At 33.8% G+C, this 20,807-nt stretch overlaps 1 protein-coding gene across 1 annotated transcript; it reads right to left on the bottom strand.

Moving 5' to 3' along the window:
• Positions 1–263: 263 nt before the first annotated feature.
• On the bottom strand, positions 264–2,199 carry LOC149571155 (xyloglucan endotransglucosylase protein 1-like). Its single transcript, XM_089812724.1, has 4 exons — positions 1,841–2,199; positions 1,556–1,656; positions 877–1,070; positions 264–730 (listed from the first exon to the last, which is right to left on the bottom strand). Exons 1-4 carry the CDS (start codon positions 1,998–2,000, stop codon positions 349–351), a joined length of 837 nt encoding a protein of 278 aa, XP_089668850.1. The 5' UTR covers positions 2,001–2,199; the 3' UTR covers positions 264–348.
• Between the last annotated feature and the right edge of the window lie 18,608 nt (positions 2,200–20,807).

The raw sequence follows: 20,807 nt of genomic DNA, 5'->3' as shown, positions 1-20,807 counted from the left end.
AATCTTTTAAAAATATTTCTATTTAATCTCTAATACTAATATGACCCTATTTAGAAACCACTAATTAATTCAAATGTAAAAGTTGAAACTTTAATAATGTTCATATTAAAAGACTTTTAAACTCCTATAAAAACCAAGATGACCTATAAAATAAAGATGTTGAGAATAGCAAAAGCTTAGAAATGGATGCTAAGTTTAGCAATTCACAATATCTAAAATAAGATTATGTTAAAATAAAATAAAAAATAAAACAACTATAAATATTTTTATTGTCAATCTATCTAATTTAAATTAAAAAATAAACGCAAAAATAATTTAGTATGAAAACAGCCACAAGTAGGGCAAATCTTAGGGTGCATTGCACTCATGGGGAAGACCTAGAGGGAATCTGCTAGTATCAGCACAGTAATTGTAAATCATATAATTCTGCTGCACCCATTTCAGCCTTTCTTGTTGGGTGTCCTGGTTCCACCATTTGTGCTCAGAAGCAACACTGCAAGATGGAGGGGATGCATTCTTTTTCAGCTTGCAAACTTCTGCCTTAAACTTGCTGAAACATGCAATGAAGGGAGCACTATTCCAGTCTGTCTTCACAAGCCCTCCCCTTGTTGCCCACTCCTCTCCATTCCAAAGGCTTGAATACACTCTCATTGCCTCTTTCTTTGGATATGCCACACCAACATCTTCATTGTTATGGAACACTCTAATTGGACTTCCATCTACTAAGAATCTGGAACAATACAGATCAATAATGTCATTGTTACACTCTACATATTAGGAACATAGATAAGGATTTCATATGTTTTTATTTCAACTTGGTCTACTTAACTTGCTATCTCATTTATACAGTTGTAGAACTTAACATATATTACTTACACTATTTGTCTTGGACTCCAAAGTACAGAATAGGTGTGAAAGGCTTTTGTAGGGTCGAACCAGAGATAGAATTGTTGCTCACGATTTCCTTGCCCCTGTGTGAAGATGTTGGTGTGTACAATATAGGGATCTCCAGATACATTCCCCAGAAATTCATAGTCTATCTCGTCATGGTTAGGACCTTGTGAAGAAAGCTGCAAAATAGCAATGTGTATAATGAGGAGTAAAATTGTTATTGATTGTTTGAAAGTTAATTGTTTGGTATGTAATAGTGGTTTGTACAAACTCCTAGTTCATGAGAATGAATGGTCTAATTAGTACTCATTGTATCTAGTTAATACTCACATCCTACATGAGTGTTCGTGAGAATAAACAGTCTACTGAACACTCATTTCATCTAAGTGATACCAACATAAAGATTTCCCGAGAAGTCACCTCTTCTAATATTATTTTGACTTAGAACATTTAGCCATAGAATCTCCCCCCAACCAAACCCACTGAAGTTCCTATCCTCTTCCCAAATATTCATAAATACTATGCCAAATAAATCATTTATAAAACTAAAGTGACTATATATATGTTCATATCTAAGAAAGGTATAAATGAACTGTTTGATGATTAAATATGACTGATGCTAAGTACAATAATAATGCCCAATACTATCCAGATAACAACTTACATAATAAGCAGTAACAGTGCCTGCAGAGTTTCCAGGAACCAGTTTGATTTGCATATCAAATTTTCCAAAGAGATACTCTTTTTTGGATTGACAGCCAGCACCTGCACGAACAGACAGAAATACAACACCAGCCATTGAATAACATAGCTTTCCTGGGACATATTCACTGTAAGATAGAAGATTGTATCATACATATTATGGTATAGATTGTAAATACATTCAGAAAATTCTACAAAGACTCTACAGTGCAATAAGAAGCTTAAAACTCAAATCTCTTGATCTTACCAGACGTGTTGTCAAGGAGAAGGTGCAAACTTTTTCCATTGTCAAGTATGTTGGCATGTTCATAACCTCCCCAAGTGATATCAAAATCAGTGGAGAAATTGGCGCTAGCAGAGGCAGAGACAAAGCATAAAAATAAAACGAGAACAAGTGCAAAGGCCATGACTGCACTTCCAAATAAAACTAATATTGATATATACTTGGTTGGCTGTGGCGAGCATAAACTTATAGCTAAGTATGGAGTATGAAGATACCAAATACTAATAATGATATAGACAGCTCAGAGACTTATTTGGTTGGTGGTATTGGAGTTGAAAAGCGGAAGCACTGGAGATCACTACCACTTTCCATTGTAGTGGATTACACCTCAGTTTCATGACACAAGGCGACCCTTTTTAGGGTCGCCTAAACTTATTTAAACGACTTGCCTTGTCAGAACTCATGTACCTGCCATTAAGTCAATTAAAATTTTCATGGATTCCAAAATCTACAAGGGAGTTCAGGAGAGATAGTGTAAATCCTTAAGTCCATTTGGTTCATCGAATTTAAAAAATCGGAATTTTTACAAGATTTGGTTTAGTCAAATCAAGGTTTTGCAAATCTTCATTTCAATTTTTGGGATTTTACTTGAACCTGTTTTTCACTCAAAAGATGCCTGTGAAGACACATGCGTAAGCTTGGAGTTGAATGCAAATTTCAAAAAGTAGTCCAATCTATTGTTTTTACACTCTTTATAAAACATAACCAGGTTTTGATTTTCAATTCCTACTTGCTAGTAGGAAGTTGGAAAACCTAGTTTTGAGGTAAAATTGGAAGTCTGGTATGCTAATTCCATTTTACCAATTTTGAAACAAACACAAAAAAATTTCAAATCCGGATTCTGAAAAAGCCAATTCCTGTCATCTTCCAAAAACCAAACGAACCCTAAATTAACATGACTATCATCAAGTGAGAACAAAATTGTAACAACACTGTATAAGAATATACACGTACTAAAACGAGAAAATGCACTTGTCATATCCCCATTTTAAGATAGAATTTTAATAATTATTAAATAATACAATGTTATTAAATAAATTATAAAGTTATATTAAGACTAATACTAAAATATTAAAATAATAATAATAATAATTTAATCTATATTATTATTAAAATAATATTTAGTATGATATTTTAAATAATTAAAAATAATAATAAAATTTCAATGAGTAAAGAAATAAATAAAATTAAATATAGGAGACAATATTGTAGAAAGAATATTAAATTTCTAAATAGAATCTCATAATAAAGAATAATAAACACAAGTAAATTAATAATAACTAAATCTAATGAAAAGTCAAGAGAGATTTAACAAATAGACATGACTCCTTCACATTAAGATATAAAAGGGAGGAGAGTTTATTTTAGAGAGAGAAAAAAAGGAAAGGGAGAGGAGAGGAGTTCAAAAAGGAAAAATGGAAGAGGAAAGTAATATCATGAAGAAAATAAAGAAGTGACTTTTTGAAAATGTACGAATGACATTGAAAGGATGTGAACCTTTGAAAAGTTAATAATTATGAATGGTTGTGACTCTTCAAAAATATTGTGATTATAAAGTATTGAAATTTTTTCAAAAGATTTTAGTTATGAAGTGTTGTGACTTTTTGAAAGGATTATAACTATGAAGTGTTGTGACTTTTCAAAAGATTTGTATAATGAAAGGTTGTGACTCTTGGAAAAGAAAAATGGTAATAAGGTAAACATTTATTATTTTAAATGTTGTTTAATATTAATTATGATAATAATAAAGTAACATAATTATATAGAAATACCAAATTAATAAGATGAACATTTTCTTTCATTTGACATAATTAAATAAATGAAATAAACATCTAATCGATGTTATTGATTAAGAGATGATAATAACTTGAAAACAATCCCAAAAATTACATTAATCAGTAAGAACTAGGTGGATAAGAGGGTAGGGTTGAGTCCTAAGGCAAGAGGAAAATATACCAACTCTTGGGCTTAGGTTTATCAAGCTATAGGACCCCATCACAATGTTCGAGAACTGAGGTATAGTATAGCATCTAGGCATGGCGAGGGATGGAAAGCACTCATTTGAAAGGCAAGAACCAAGGTCTTATGAAGCCTTTAATGTAGTCTCTTTGTCCAATCCCCTAGTCACCTAGCCTATACGTACAACTGAATAGATTGGGTAGGAATATATACATATATAAAGAATCATTAATAATACAATAATAACCTTTAAATTGATTATTTGAAAAAAAAAAACAGGACAATATTATAAGCCCTTGCAAGTAGGGACATTACACACCCTTAAGTTCTTTTTTTAATATTTAATATATTTTTTGTTTTATGTTTAAAGTGTACTGTTTTAAATATATAATTTGATTATTATGATATATTTATTGGTCTAAGATTCAATCTACCTATCAAGAGTTTGTTTGATATCAATTTATTTATTTTCGGCAAATTATGTTTAATTCTAGTAGATATGATCTCCATAACCATCACATTGTCTAAATATGATCATTGGTGCAATCATATCCACAATTTTTCAAATTAAAAATTTCACATTCCAAAGCCAAAAATCTTGCAAATAAGTTGTTGTTAGAAATGGGTATCAAATTTAGAACGAATCTAATCAAATTACGAATCTCAAAACATTATTGTCAGGCATTTGCGAATCATCAACTAGTACATCAATCATCAATAATTATTCATCATTTGTCAAATAGTACTTTTGAATTTTGTTTTATAGTTTTTGTTTTGATGTTTAGAATGTATGATTTTCTACAATATAATTTGATTTCTTTGATATATTTCTTGGTCCAAGATTAAATAAATTAATCGAATAGACCACATCATTCTATTTACAATTTGTTTGATCTCCTTGTCATTAATCTACTCGTTTTGTGCACTGTCGAAAATGCGAACATTTATCATAGAAAAATCTCCTCAAATGCCATCACATCTCCTAAACATGATCATCGGTACAATCATGCCCATGACTTTACACATCTAAAAACTCATGCATTCAAAAGTATCATCCTAAGCATCATCAAATAATCACCGGTTACAGAGATCACAAAAGTCCAAAAGCAGTTTTGGTGAGTAAAAGTATATCAATTATCAATCAAGACACTCATTGTCAAATCACATTTCCACTACACTTTTGAACATGATAATTTTTTTAGCTTGCATCATTCTTTTAGCAATCAAATAATGATTGACTCACATTCATTGTCACCCTTCATTGACATTGTTGTCATCACTTTATCGCTTTTAGTCTTACTGTTAATATAGATTGCACATATACGGAAGCTCCCTAAATTCATTGCTTTAGTGCAAGCCCCATGATACTACTTAACATTGTAATGTTAAATGATACCTAATTTGCAATCTCTTTTGTATGCTTCTAATCTTCTTTTAGCGCTCATCACCTATTTCTAAGCCCAAACTTGCTCATCTCATAATCCTCTTTCCTGCCAAATAGCTTGTCTAAAATATTAAATTACATATTAATTTGAATTAGTTAAATCTCCTGAGGCACAAAAATAACAAAATGAAAATATTTTTTTTTTTAATATCCATCACCTAGGTTAAATGTTACCTATTTAGCAATCTCTTTTACATGTTTCTACTTATATTTTAATATGTTTGTTACATCCCAATTTTTTACCTAGCTTGAAATATAGCCGTTGAAGTTCACATGACCTGTTTAATTTGATATAATTTGGTGAAATGGTAAGATAGTTAGTCGTTATGATTTCAAGTGAAGATGACGTGTTAGTTGATCGTTAATCGCAAATTCATGAAATTAAAATGAAAGATTAACTGTTATGATTATTTATGATTAAATAATTTAATAATTTAATTACGGAGAAATTCCTTGTAGGGAGCATGTCGAAGGGATGGAAGCATTGCCAAAAAAGAATTAGACAAAGCATCACTATCACTAGGCAGATGGGTAGAGGACCTAGCAATTTGAAATAGGATACACATGTGGAACCGCATAAGTTATTTAAATAATTAATTTAATTAAAATAATTAGATTAAAATATATAAACATATCTCAAAAAAATTTAATATATCTTTCATCAAATTATTTTAATTAATATTTGTAAATGTGTATGATTTGGCACCACTAAAATTAATTAATTTAGTAAAGTGATGTTTATAAGTACATATAAGATTTTAATAATGTTCGACTTTTAATAACATTTCAATTATCATAATTCTCAAATTATAACTTTTCAACTCTATTCTTTCGATTTAATATTCTCTATTTATTTATTTTAACAGTAACAATTGATCGATTTAATTTTTGACAATGGAATTGTATAATTATTTTCAACTATATTTTTCTTTTAAAATCGATTTGAGTGAAATTTGAATGGGTTCTTGTAACTGTAGGAAGCCGTAGAGACAAGCTCCTTCTATAATATAGATTTTCTTAAGTCGAATATGGCATTCCGATTGCTTTTAGCTCCTTGCTAGAAACCATTCTGTCTAAACTAAATCAATATCCATCTTACTATGGATCACAGAGCCAAATTAGTAGATTTCCATCAACACCGGACCTTCTTCAGTTATTTCATGGTAGAGTCACATAAGACTTTTAACCTGAATATTTGGATACTGAAATCGTTCTTTTGCCAACAGTTATGGTCGTAACCTTTATTAGTATCAGCAAGTGATAAAAGACATTGTTAAATGTATAAGCCTGTCGTTATTCATTTGCAAGGTTTGTCATTTCCTTAGCAATAATATGAGAATGATTAATATTTCAAGCATGTCGTCTTTCTTGTAAGTTTATCGTTTTCCTTTTAAAGTTTTTCATCTTCTTTGAAAATTCTGTCGACTACCATATATGATAATACTACAATGATTTATACTCAAGTTTGACGTTTTCTGTCATATATCTAAATATGTAATTTCTCTAAATTATTTAAGAAATTTATCATCTCAGATTAAATCAATTACATGCTGATATAAATTTAAATAACTAAGATTGAGATTTTGAACCTAAAACACCAAGGAATTCACTAGACGAAGATGCCAATATGTGGTGAAGAAGGTGTAAAGTATCATTGTGATCTTTAATTTGAAGCACCAAGGAATCACTGGCTTGACGGCCTAAAATTGGTGATGAGGTTTAGAGAAATCTGCAAAACAAGAATGGTATCAGGATAAATAAATAACATGATAAATATTGCATTAGCTCATGCATGTTCCACTCATGAAGTATGTTGTCAAGAATGTTGTCAATTTTGAGATCTTTAAAGAACATAATCATAGAATGTGAAATGATGGTTGTATGTAATCTTCTTGAATAATTGATTGAGTTGTCTGCTCTGAGAATACCAAATACCTGGGACTCACCCGGTTGTGTAGCCAAGAAGTTGGGTGATGAGGTGTGAGAAAGGAATCATTAGTAATATGAATCAATATCAATTATGACATTTCATTTAATATGAATTAATTAATAGTTCATGTATATTCCTGTTACTATGATCTCTTGCTGCCAAGTCGTATAGTGAATTAATTACCAGGAAGCCCAATGGATGGCAAGATGTCCCCTGTTTATTTCGGGTAGGGAGGGCCTTTCTAGTTAGAGATCGTGTGGGGATAAGATTTGGTCCAAGGTTAGGTGGTTAAGCCCCTAACAATGTTTTACCTCTCCCCAAGATGTCAGTCAAGAGTTAGACAAAGTTAAGCTATGCAGTCAATTGTTTAACAGAAATAGGTAATATCACTTTTATTTATGAGGAGGTAAGATTAAATTGAGTTATTTCATTGTTACCATCATTTTATTCTCATATATATGAATAACGAATATAAATATATTTTCTAATCTTGAGTTACTATCACAGTTTAGTAATCGGAAGGAAAGGAATCTAAAGCCCTAATTAATTGAGTGACAGCTAGAACCCTACATGATACAGCGATATCAGAAGCCCTAATTGAATCTGTAGTAGTGGAAGCCCTAATTTGAATCCGTAGTAGCAGAAGCCCTAATTTGAATCTGTCGTAGCAGAAGCCCTATTTGAATCAGCAGTATTAGAAACCCTATTTGAATCGGTGGTATTGGAAGCTCTATTTATATTAGCAGTATAAAAAGCCCTAAATGAACCGATGGAAAATGATGCCCTAATTGATACAGTGGTATGCGATGCCCTAATTATTAATTTGGTGGTATTTAATTGTAATTATCATTTGATTTTGAGATAGCGATTTTTAGATGATAATCGTCATGTGATATTGTTAAATTAGTATTGTGGACTAACCTGAGTGGTTGCAGAAGCATTCATAGTTTTGATTTCAATTTCAATTTTTCGAGGTGTGTGGTTTTAATTTCTATAGTAATTTCATTTGATAGTGTTTTTAAGTTTTTAGCTAAGCAATTTTGTTTAACTGATTTTAATGGTAAATCTTATTCACATGAACCTGAATGATATAATTGTTTTCCCATAAAACAAAGTAGTAACTATATTCTTTGAGTATGTTGGATGTTAATTTAGACCCGAGAAATTTGGATGTTACATATGGTATCAGAGCGCTAGGTTCAACACTAAAACCTTGGGTCCAGCATTGTTTTTGAAAAACTGAAAATGCAATGTTGAAAAAGATTTATTTTTGCATTACTGGAAATTGCAATCAAAACTGGAAAACACACACTAGAAAATCATTCAGAATAGCCAGGAAGGTTGAAATGATATAAAGTGGAAAAATGTATAAACTATTAAAAAGATAAAAAGGATTGGCATGTTGAGTGGTGGAGATTGGGTTTGTCAACCCACATTTTGAAATCCTTGGCCAAGGTGGAATTAGGCAGATTTGTCAAAACAATTGATCTTTATTGATTGTCCAGACGCTTCAGTTATTTTGTCAAATAACTATTGGGACTTCAACTCACCTGAATACTAAGATGACAGGACCAAAATGATACATATGCCTTATCCCTAGAGGAAGGGCCATTCTTTGTCAAGAATGAAAAGGTTTAAATGGGTCCAAATGCCGAGGCTTGCGCAATCCAAACACAGTGTATATAATTTTGATAAAATGTTATCTAAATCCATCATGATTAGGTTTGTCGACCCAAATTAATGACAAAAATAAATTGTTACCTATTTGAACTTGAACTGAATGAAAACAAAACTGTGAAACATGATCCTTTCTGATGTTGGTTAAACGACAAGATCATTATGTGCTCCAGTAAGGAGTAAACACACTTGCATAATTGGAACTATCAATGCTTGTTTATAGATGTAAACTTGAACGAAATGGGCATGGGAGCCTAAATCATAGAAATGGAAAAGATGAATTTCCAAATATTTGTAGATAAATGATGAGTTACTTGTGAGAATCTTATGTATGATGATCTTGCATAGTATATCATGTTTTTACCCTTTGACACAGTGCTATAATACACATGCATGTTGACTTTACATATTCAGTTGTTGTATATTGCTTTGGAGATGAAGTGTATATTCTATCATGAAATGATTGTTCTAATGAAATGCTTTTGCAATAAGATAGGCAAAGAGGCCGAAGTTACATAAATGGAAAAATCTGGATCTAATAATCTTTTTCAGGTGATCCGTAAGTTTACCAGGATGATCTACCCATTAATAAGTGCCTTATGCCAAGTGGTATGTATAAGTGATTTAAGAACTTGCTGGCTAAAGAAATTCAATTTTGAATATTTATCTTACTTTCAGTCATTGAACCCTCAAAATCTTCTTAAATGAAGATATCAATATGGAATCAAACTAATGATATGGTGAGTGTCTAGATAAATATGACAGGAATATGAAATAGAATCAACTCAACTGATGCTAAGATGACCACCATTATGGTAAAGTGAACTCAGGTGAGTACGTGTTCAATTTTATGTTACCATCTTTTTGGAAACTTTAAAGTAAAAATGGATCATAACTTTCAATTATGATTTTCATTCTGACCCAATAGAGAAAAGAAATGATATCACAATGTTATATATATCTTGTATGTGAAATATTCTTTTAGTGTCTTAATTGTAGAGGTCATCGAGGATGATGAACCACAAGGGGAATGGTACGTTACATTCCAATTTTAAAATACTCCTTTATAATATTCATTGCAATTTCAAGTTCATTGAGGACGATGAACCACAAGGGGAATGGTATGTTACATCCCAATTTTTGACCTAGCTTGAAGTATAGCCGTTGAGGTTCGCATGAAGTCAGTTGGCAATTTAATTTGATATAATCTGGCGAAATGGTAAGATAGTTGGTCGTTATGATTTCAAGTGAAGATGACATGTTAGTTGATCATTAATCGTGAATTCATGGAATTAAGATGAAAGATTAATTATTATAATTATTTATGATTAAATAATTTAATAATTTAATTACGGGAAAATTCCTTGCAAGGAGTATGTCGAAGGGGTGGAAGCATTGTTAGAAAAGAATTAGACAAGGCATCACTATCACTGGGCAAACGGGTAGAGGACGTAGCGATTTGAAATAGGATACACTTGTGGAACCGCATGAGTTATTTAAATAATTAATTTAATTAAAATAATTGGGTTAAAATATATTAAACATATCTCAAAGGATTTTAATATATCTTTCATCATATTATTTTAATTAATATTTCTAAACATGCATATAATATAAAATGATTTGACACCATTAAAATTAAATAATTTAATAAAGTGATATTTATAAGTACATATAAGATTTTAATAATGTTCGAATTTTAATAACATTTCAATTATTATAATTCTCAAATTATAACTTTCCAACTCTATTCTTTTTTATTTAATATTCTTTATTTATTTTTTCAACAATAACACTTTGGCATGGAGATCGATTTAATTTTTGACAATTGAATTGTATAATTATTTTCAACTTTATTTTTCTTTTTAAAATTGATTTTGAGTGAAATTTGAATGGGTTCTTGTAACTGTAGGAAGTCGTAGAGGCAAGCTCCTTCTATAATATAGATTTTCTTAAGTTGAATATGGCATTCTAATTGCTTTTAGCTCCTTGCTGGAAACCATTCCATCTAAATTAAATCAATATCCATCTTACTGGGGATCACAAAGTCGGATTAGCGGATTTGCATCAACGCCAAACCTTCTTTAGTTATTTCATGGTAGAGTCACATAAGACTTTTGACTTGAATATTTGGATACCAAAATCATTATTTTGCCAACAGTTCTGGTCATAACCTTTATTAGTACCAGCATGTGATAAAAGACATTGTTAAATGCATAAGCCTGTCGTTATTCATTTGCAAGGTTTTTCGTTTCCTTAGAAATAATATGAGAATGATTAATGTTTCAAGCATGTCGTCTTTCTTGTAAGCCTGTCATTTTTCTTTTAAAATTTGTGTAAGAATTTGGCTTAGGCCAGAATTCACCCAAGAACTAAAGAACTCAACACAAGCACACAGTAGACCAAAATAGACAGAGTATGATCAGAATGATGATATTCATTCAATAACTTGATTTCAGAGTACACTAGGAGCGCCTGAATATAAAGGCCTCAGGAGAGCTTCTAGAATGCATAGAAGTTAGCATCATGATATGTCATACAACCAGGCACATGTCCACCAGATATGGGTTATCCTCCATTGAGCACGGTATTAAGTGTGATGATGTGAGGATAAGCCTACAATGGTGTAGCACGCAAATCAGTGGCATAGACAACATGTGCTAAATGAGGAGTGCTGATAACTGTGTTGTCAACATGACAACTCAGTGACTGATGCATACTCCTGTGTTGTAGACACCATGTGCATAATTAGAGTTGCATAACTCAATGAGAGTTCACAAACTCCTAAGTGTCTCACCTAAAAATAATAAAATAATGCAAAATAATTAAATAATGCATTAACCTAAGTAAAACTGAAGTAGGTGTAATAAGTAAATACTTATTTACACCAACAGTTTGTCATCTTCTTTGAAAAGTATGTCGACTGCCATATAGATAATATTGCAATGATTTATACTCAAGTCTAACATTTTCTTTCATATATTCGAATATGTAATTTCTCTGAATTATTTAAGAAAGTTATCATCTCAGATAAAATCAATTACATCCTAATATAAATTTAAATAACTGAGATTGAGATTTTGAACCCAGAACACCAAGGAATTCACTAGGAGAAGATGCCAGTATGTGGTGAAGAAGGTGTAAAGTATCATTTTGATCTTTAATCTGAAGCACCAAGGAATCACTGGCTTGATGGCCTGAAATTGGTGATGAGGTGTAGAGAAATCTGCAAAACAAGAATGGCATCAGGATAAATAAATAACATGATAAATAGTGCATTAGCTCATGCATGTTCTACTCATGAAGTATGTTGTCAAGAATGTTATCAATTTTGAGATCTTTAAAGAAAGTAATCATAGAATGTGAAATGATGGTTGTATGTAATCTTCTTGAATAATTGATAGAGTCGTCTCCTCTAAGAATACCGAATACCTAGGACTCACCCGGCTGTGTAGTCAAGAAGATGGGTGATGAGGTGTGAGAAAGGAATCATCAGTATCAGTATCAATTATGACATTTCATTTAATATGAATTAATTAATAGTTCATGTATATTCTTGTTACTATGATCTCCTGTAGCCAAGTCGTATAGTGAGTTAATTATCAGGAAGCCCAGCGGATGGCAAGATGTCGCCTGTCTATTCCGGGTAGGGAGGGCCTTTCTAGTTAGAAATCGTGTGGGGATAAGATTTGGTCTGAGGTTGGGTGGTTAAGCCCCTAACAATGTTTCACCTCTCCCCAAGATGTCAATCGAGAGCCAGACAGAGTTAAGCTATGCAATCAATTGTTTAACAGAAATAGGTAATATCACTTTTATTTATGAGGTAAGATTAAATTGAGTTATTTCATTGCTACCGTCATTTTATTTTCATATACATGAATAAAAAATATAAGTATATTTTCTAATCTTGAGTTAATGTAACAATTAAGTAATCGAAAGGAAAGGAATTTGAAGCCTTAATTAATTGAGTGACAGCTAGAACCCTACATGATACAGCGGTATCAGAAGGCCTGATTTAATCCATGATAGTTGAAGACCTAATTTGAATCTGTGGTAGTGGAAGCCCTAATTTGAATCAGCGGTATTGGAAACCCTATTTGAATCAGTGGTATTGGAAGCCATATTTGTATTAGCAGTATCAAAAGCCCTAAATGAACCGATGGAAAATGATGCCCTAATTGATACAGTGGTATGTGATGCAATAATTATTAATTTGGTGGTATTTAATTATAATTATCATTTGATTTTGAGATAGCGCTTTTTAGATGGTAGTCATCATGTGATATTATTAAATTGGTATTGTGGACTAACCCAGGTGGTTGCAGAAGCATCCGTAGTTTTGATTTTGATTTCAATTTTTCGAGGTATGTGGTTTTAATTTCTGTAGTAATTTTATTTGATGATGTTTTTATGTTTTTAGTTAAGCAATTTTGTTTAACTGATTTTAACAGTAAATCTTATTCACATGAACCTAAATGATATAACTGTCTTCCCATGAAACAAAGTAGTAACTGTATTCTTTGAGTATGTAGGATGTTAATTTAGACCCAAGAAATCTGAGTGTTACAGTGTATCCACAAATATAATTTTCAAGATTCATTTTCCTGTATTTCTTAATATAAACCTAACATTCATGTGTTTGTGCTGCCTCTAAACCTATTTCTATGTTTAGAATTATCCCAAAAGTTTTAGGTCAAAATTACACTAGATATGATAAAGTTAAAGAAAACCTAGATACTATAGTCCAAATTAATTCCAATTAGTGCAAGCTCTTAAGTATTGAAAACTATAATCTAGTATTTCCCTAATTCCATATCAAACAATCATTTCAAATAAAGCCTAACATAAAAGCCAATCTTCATAGTTCTTGATCATTAAGAGACTTGTTGTGTGTACTACTACCATATTAGATTTTCTTTTTGCAAGTATATTATATTTCAATAGTATTCCATTATCCTCTAAGGCCTTCTATTCTCAAAATATTTCTCATAATTTCCTTCAATCGTCGAATACCTTCTCTCATACATATATATATATATATATATATATATATATATATATATATATATATATATATATATATATATATAATTGCATAAAAAATATATATACAAAAATAACAAAATTAAACTAATTCAAATGCAAATGAGATAAACATAATTTTCTTTTTTAATATCATGTAAAATATTGATTTATTTATTTCTGCCATATATGTTATAGTAGGTTGATAATTGCTTAATTGGCATAAGTAGTTTTATTAACTAATTTTAAAACAGATTTTGAAGGGACCCAAAACCCTTTGCAACTTTAGAGTGTAAAGATATTCAACAAAAGCCCCAAGATAAAATGTTACCAAAAGACACTGAGTAGCAACCCAAGACAAAACCAGAGGGGTAGTGCAAAGGACAACACTATTCAAGACCAAATGAACCGACAAGGTAGAAAATTTAACAGAAAGCTCAAACTATCCAATGGGTTTAAAAAACAAGAACTCACAACCTGCATGAAACAAGTAAAAACTAGTATTTTCCTTTGCCTCCATTTTTTTGGGAGTGGAGTGTCATGTCAAAATGAGGAGGGGACTTCCTATGATGTTTCTCAATAACTAGGATCTATCCCTCCTCCACCATAGAAGCCTTATCCTACCAATCTTGAAAAACCAAAGCTCGAGACCCCAAGATAGAAATAGGACAAGGACTAACAACAACAAAACCTGCAAAAGAGTTTTGGACAAAAACAACAATTGGGCTCTTTGTTGGAGAAATGTCATTATCATTTTGTTGGACAGAACCAACAATAGCAATCACAACAACATCATGCTTGACAGTGCTAACAATAGCAATTTTCTTAGCACAACTAAGGCCCACATCCTCTGGCAAAGGAGAAACACGAGACCCAACTTCACCATCTAAAGTAGAGATCCCATCAAGTTTAGTACCCCTAACCTGCAAAGAAGAATCTGAAAATGCATTGACCAACGCAGAGCTAGCTGGAGCAGTAGTAGCAGAACTACCAGGAGCTTTACCAATAGACACAACAGGAACAAGTCTAGCAGAAAAGACACATGCAAAACTATCTCTAGGAAACACAATATTGCCATAGCTAGCAAAAACAACACTAGCAACAACATGGGATCACTCCAACAGTAGACTCCTGCGCAACAATTTGGAAAACATCTTAAAAATAGTGCCATGTTCAGAAGAGGCATCATTCCATCAAGAAGTATTTTTTGTCTTAGCCCTCTCTAATCCGCATTGGCCCCCAAATTACTCATTTTAAAGCACTTCCTATTTACCACATAGGGTAAAAGAATACTTATCACATGTAGTATAGCAAGATATAACAAAGAATGGATACTTTATTCATATACACAATATGCACTTCAATGCTTACAATATGATTATGCTCATTACAATGATTACAATTCTCATCCAAAGTTCCTTCTGGACGGTGTACATATACTTTCTCGAAGGGGTGACTCAACTATCATGCGCCCTTTCGGATACAATTTTACTTGTCGGCTACAACCTAGAATTTATCGACAACATCGTCCCCCCAAAAAAGTAAAGTCGTCTCCGAACAACAATTACAAAATATCTGAGATAGATTAATAAAATGGAATACATTAATTGACTAACTATAACAAGATAGATCTGTTTCCATCACATCACATTCACATTCCTGTTGTGCCTGCACCAAAATGGTCTCCAAAAACACATCACATTTGTAGCCTCTACTAACACAATATTGTCTCCCTAGCCAAGCTGACCTTGATAGCCACCTGTGCCGCCTTCTCTACTTCCAACTCCTAGGTATGTTGAGCCAAGTGTCACTCTATTGCCTCCAACTAGATGGTCTGCTCCTCTTGAGCTCTCTATGCATCCACCAAGACATCCTCAAGTCCAACACCTACTCTGAGTGTCTCAAAGCGTAGCACCCCTCTTGAAAGGCTTGTTGCAATGCTCTCTTCACCTTTGGCAAATAGACACTCCATGCCTACAGCGGCTCCAGGTCTCATCAACTGGTCACACTTCCCATGATTGATAACTGAATTGACCCTCAAACCCACACAAAAGTCCATGGAACACACCATTTTTGTGATTTTCCTCCGATTCCATACTCTTTCTACCAACCACTTATGTTTTCCTCACCACCTGTTTATGTCTTTCCCTTCGATACCATACATTATTCATTGCGAAAAAATTTTATTTGTCGTTTTTTTAATTTTTGGACCTCTAGCACTCTTCTTCTATGTCACCTTGTCTCCATACGGTATCCACTTTGCACTTTTCTTGATGTTGTTTCCTATTTGTTGGAGGGTTGTACGGCACTCCGTACAGTGCACTTCCACCTAAGTTTTGTCATCCCTTACGGACATGTGTTCCCTTCTCAAGCTTGGTCATACAACACTTCCTGTCCCCTCTATAAATGGTCGTACGATGATGTCTCTACTTTTTGTATGCTTCCTCATTATCGTACAACACTTATTTCTACTCTCTGGCAGTCGTACTTTCCTTGGGCCATACGATCACCTCAACTAGACGTACAATAAATTTTAACAGCTCCTTCCAAGGCCGTATGGTCTGCTAAACTATCTATACGATGATCTTTTTACACTCCCCAAATCCTTACGCACGTACGGTACATATATTTTATGTTTCCTAATTGTCCGTACAAAATCTCTAGCCATACTAGTTTGATTTTCTTCATGTCTGTAGGGTCGTACATTGTTTGCTATGTAGGTCGTATGCTTAGTGAATCACTAAGCCATACGATCATCTCCTTTAGACCATAGAATAGTGTCCCCTTGATCATACGCTGCCCTCCTTGCTTGTACAGGTCGTATGATGGTCTATTCCTTCCAATTCATAGTTGTACGGTGTGATCTTCTCTTGCACTCAATACATGTGGTTTATTGAAGTCATAGGGTACTATTATCTCCTGCAGACAAGTCTTTTCACTGTACAGTGCATTATATGGCCTTCAATCTACTCTTTTATTATTGCTCTACTAACATATTACAATTTCACATTCTTTATTATTATTTACATTTACTTTACATATATACATTATTTATCTATTATTTATATTCTCTCTGAGATGTTTGTCTGTGGAGGCGGAGGCACATTATTTCTTTCATGGTAGATTTTCAATTTCAATCCATTCACTGCATCGGCCACTTCCTTCCCGTCAAGTGTCCATAATTTGATTGCTCCATTACTGTTGACTTCGCGGATTTTATACGGTCCTACCCACTTCACTTTGAACTTTCCTCATCTAATCTCGTTCCACCCATTATACTTTAAAACTCACTGGCACGATTGAAATTTATTTAATTTCAAATGCTTGTCATACCTTACCTTTCACCTATTTTCTATAACTTTCATGGCCCATTGTGCCTAGAATGGTTGCTCATCAAGTTTATTTAAGTTATACACTCTCTCCCTCAAGCTTTCCATATCTCCCAATTTGTTCTCGATCGTGATCCTTAAACTTGATACCATGAACTTTGCGATTGCCACTCCTTGTCGTCAATAATTGTATTCTTGATTCTAGAACTTTCACTTTGTACTACTGCAGTTTTTATTAAGCCCTTCCTCTTTGTTATGATGTGTTTTCCTTGTTGCCGACACCTTTCTACTAATTTTGTGGTGCGGTATAACCTTTTCTTTCTGCACGGTCCATTCACTGTGTACCATACGGTGGAATCTTTCATTTTCTTGGGTTTGTACAGTATGTTCTTCCTCTTGTATCGATCATATGATATGTTCTTTCCTTGAGCTTCAGTCATAACCACCTTGCCTTTTTTTGCTTCTCTATATTCCTTCGAACATTCATTTTCCTCCCCTTTATTACCTTCATCGACTCTCAACATATTACAGCTCTGAAAGAGCTCGTAGTCCTCCATTTACCAATGGAGTAGGTCGTTCATTGAGTCCAAGTCATTATCGTTAGACCCTCCTTCCAATCTCAATACTCCCTCTTCATCAAGTTTCATTCTCTTCTTTGCCTCGTCATCTCCTCCACCTTTGCCTTCGAAATCCAACAACGTTGCTTCCCCACCTATCATCTGTGTGTATAGGTCAATTATAAATCTTCGACCTCCGGGTTCCATGGATAGGGTATTTTGTTTCCAATCATGTTTCACTTTTGCTTGCACCAACCAACCCCATCCAAGGATAGTGTCATAGCCTTTTCTTTTTAGTGGAATAACCATGAAATCTAATAGAAATGATTGCGTTCCAATAGTTACCAACTGCGCCATCAGGGTTCCCAACAGCTTGATTCTGTGTTTGATCCGACGTGAGTGACTGAAATATAGGTGGCCGCAATGTAGGTTGTCTGAACTTTTTCCATATATCCTTTGTTAACATGTTTATGCCTAACCCTCCGTCCATGATTGTGTCCATAAGTACGCTTCCTAGGATACCCATCTCTACTACTATCAAATGTCTTCCTGTCGTGAATAGAATTGTGTCTACTGCAGTCGTTCTACTACCATCCTTTCCTATTTCCTTCGTTGCTTTTAGAAGTGGTGTCATATTCAAAATCTTCATCCATAACTAAGGCATTGTAAGGTCATTTAATTTTATAGGAACTTCTATTTGCATCACCTGCCTTATCATGTTTTGTTCAGCCAAGTTCCTCTTCAAGGTCTCAGCAATGTCTTGCTTGCAACTTTCTCGTTTCCATTTGTTTTTCCAACTCCGTTCGTGCTTGCTACAACCTCTTCTTTTCTTCCTCTGCATCAGGGTACTTTGCCTTCTTAACTTGCTCACGCGTAATGGCTAGTGTTTCCTCATCACATGTTTCGACGTTTAACATATTCACCCCCTGTTCAAGCATTTCGAATCTTCATGGTCTCCCAAACCACACCATCTACATAACAGTTGCGTCATCTCCTTCATGGTACAATCTCTAGCGAAGTGCCCCAAGTTGCACGCATGGCATTGTATCATCGGTTGTCCACTCGATTCATACTATATCCGACTTCGGCCTCTATTGTTATTATTGTTATTATTATTATCACCCCTTCCACGTCAGTTATTGTTGTGATATCCTCCTGAGGTCGTGTCGTTATTGTTTGTGCTCGTTCCTGCTCCGGCGGATACTTCCTGTGTTAGTAGCACCTACTGATGTCCCTTTGTCTTCATATTGAACGGGCATTCCTTTGTAGAATGTCCTGCAATCTGGCAGATATCACAATTGTTTTTCGAGCAGGAGCCCTTGTGTGGCCCTCCTCCTTACAGTTCGTACACCACAATTCCCCCTTCACTAAGTCAGCATTCTTCATCCTCGTCAATTACACCATTTGTCGTCCATATTGTTTCATATGTCTTGTAGTGTCTGAACGGATCTGTCGTCCCATCACCATTAAACTTCGACAATTTCTACTTTGGTCCTACCATTACAACTTTCTTCTAAAGTGGTGGTGCTTGTTGCACACCCGCGTTGTTCTAAGTACCCACATTGTTCTACACAACCGCGTTGCTTCAGACAACTGTCCTACTTTCAACAACCACGTTACCTAGTGAGAAAAGATCTTCCTCAAGTGAAGTTGTTTAATTCTCTGCCTGTATCCATTTGTCAGGTGTATCGGGAACGAAGAGTTCACTGCACGCTCGTGCTCCTTTGGCACTTTGAGCCGTGCGAGTTACTTCCCTTCCATTCGGATGCTCTACCTTTGGCATATACAAGTTAAAGAACTCCTCCATTGTCTCTTCCACCAAATTCAATCAATGTCAAGTCTCTTCTAGCAATTCCTTGGTACTACTCGATCTGCTAGGTGAATGCACTCCCTCTGTCTATGCTCCTTCACCCCCTCGGTGTTTGTTGGTAATCTGTTGAAGCTTCTGTCTGTACTCTACTTGTTGTGCTAAAATTAAAACTCTTTGTGTTGTGCATATATCATCCTTATTGTTTATCTTATTCCTATCCTTGTTAAGTAGATTCAACATTAATCTTCATAACATTTCCTTCGTTCTAGGTTCAACTGGCAACAACTCCAAATGTTTATCACACAGGGTAAAAGAATACTTATCGCATGTAGTATAGCAAGATATAACACAAAATGGATACTTTATTCATATACACAATATGCACTTCAATGCTTACAATATGATTATGCTCATTACAATTATTACAATTCTAATCCAAGGTCCCTTCCAGACAGTGTACATATACTTTCCCAAAGGGGTGACTCAACTGTCACGCGCCCTTTTGGATACAATTCTACTCGTCGGCTACAATATAGAATTTACCGAAAACACTTCCTACATTTGAAGGAGGGGCCTTCATAGTCCAAAGTTTGAATTCAAAAACCCTTAGAATGCTCCAACTTAATCTTGTACGACAACCCCTTAGAGATGTCCATCTCTACCAAGATTTGCGTATAACTAGATTGAATAATGTCGAACGACTCATCATCCACCATCAAGAAATCTCCAAGAGCCTTTCCCACCTCTTCCAAAAGGGAGTCAACCCAAAGATGAAGAGGAAGATAGGGGAGCCTCACCCATAATAGAAATCCGTTAAAGATTCCAAAAGAGGGAAAAATCGTGATACAAGGTTTGACCATCAACACAAAACGATCTTCCCAAGTGAAAGAATGATTGCACAAAATCAACTTTCTATCATCAGCATTATCAAATTTAGCAATAAAAAATCCCTTGGCATTAGGGAAGATATGAAATACCAGATATAAAAGGTTCTCAATGAGAAGAGATCCACTTGTGCTAATTGGGAAGACTCAAAAAGCCCTTGAAACAATAGATCACACCATAGTCAAACAAATAAAAGGAGGCAATCTCAATGTCTTTCAAAACAACCTCATCCAAAGAGATTTGGATAGACTATGAAACAAGAAAAAGTCCCTTCACTTTGAAGCCCAAGCCACCACCATTCTCAATCCCACCAGAAAG

This window comes from Cupressus sempervirens, chromosome 2 (genome assembly GCF_028749045.1).
Source record: "Cupressus sempervirens isolate cs-2001-9-10 chromosome 2, ASM2874904v1, whole genome shotgun sequence".
Taxonomy (NCBI): Eukaryota; Viridiplantae; Streptophyta; class Pinopsida; order Cupressales; family Cupressaceae; genus Cupressus; species Cupressus sempervirens.
This window is presented reverse-complemented; position numbering and strand designations above follow the sequence as displayed.

Bases quoted from the DNA above. Each gene is read 5' to 3' on its own strand.
- LOC149571155 (XM_089812724.1), bottom strand. From the start codon at position 2,000: ATGGCCTTTGCACTTGTTCTCGTTTTATTTTTATGCTTTGTCTCTGCC. The intron at 1,071-1,555 runs GTAAGTTGTTAT...GCTATTTTGCAG, and splicing joins GCACTGTTACTGCTTATTAT to CTTTCTTCACAAGGTCCTAA. The intron at 731-876 runs GTAAGTAATATA...GTATTGTTCCAG, and splicing joins TGGAGTCCAAGACAAATAGT to ATTCTTAGTAGATGGAAGTC.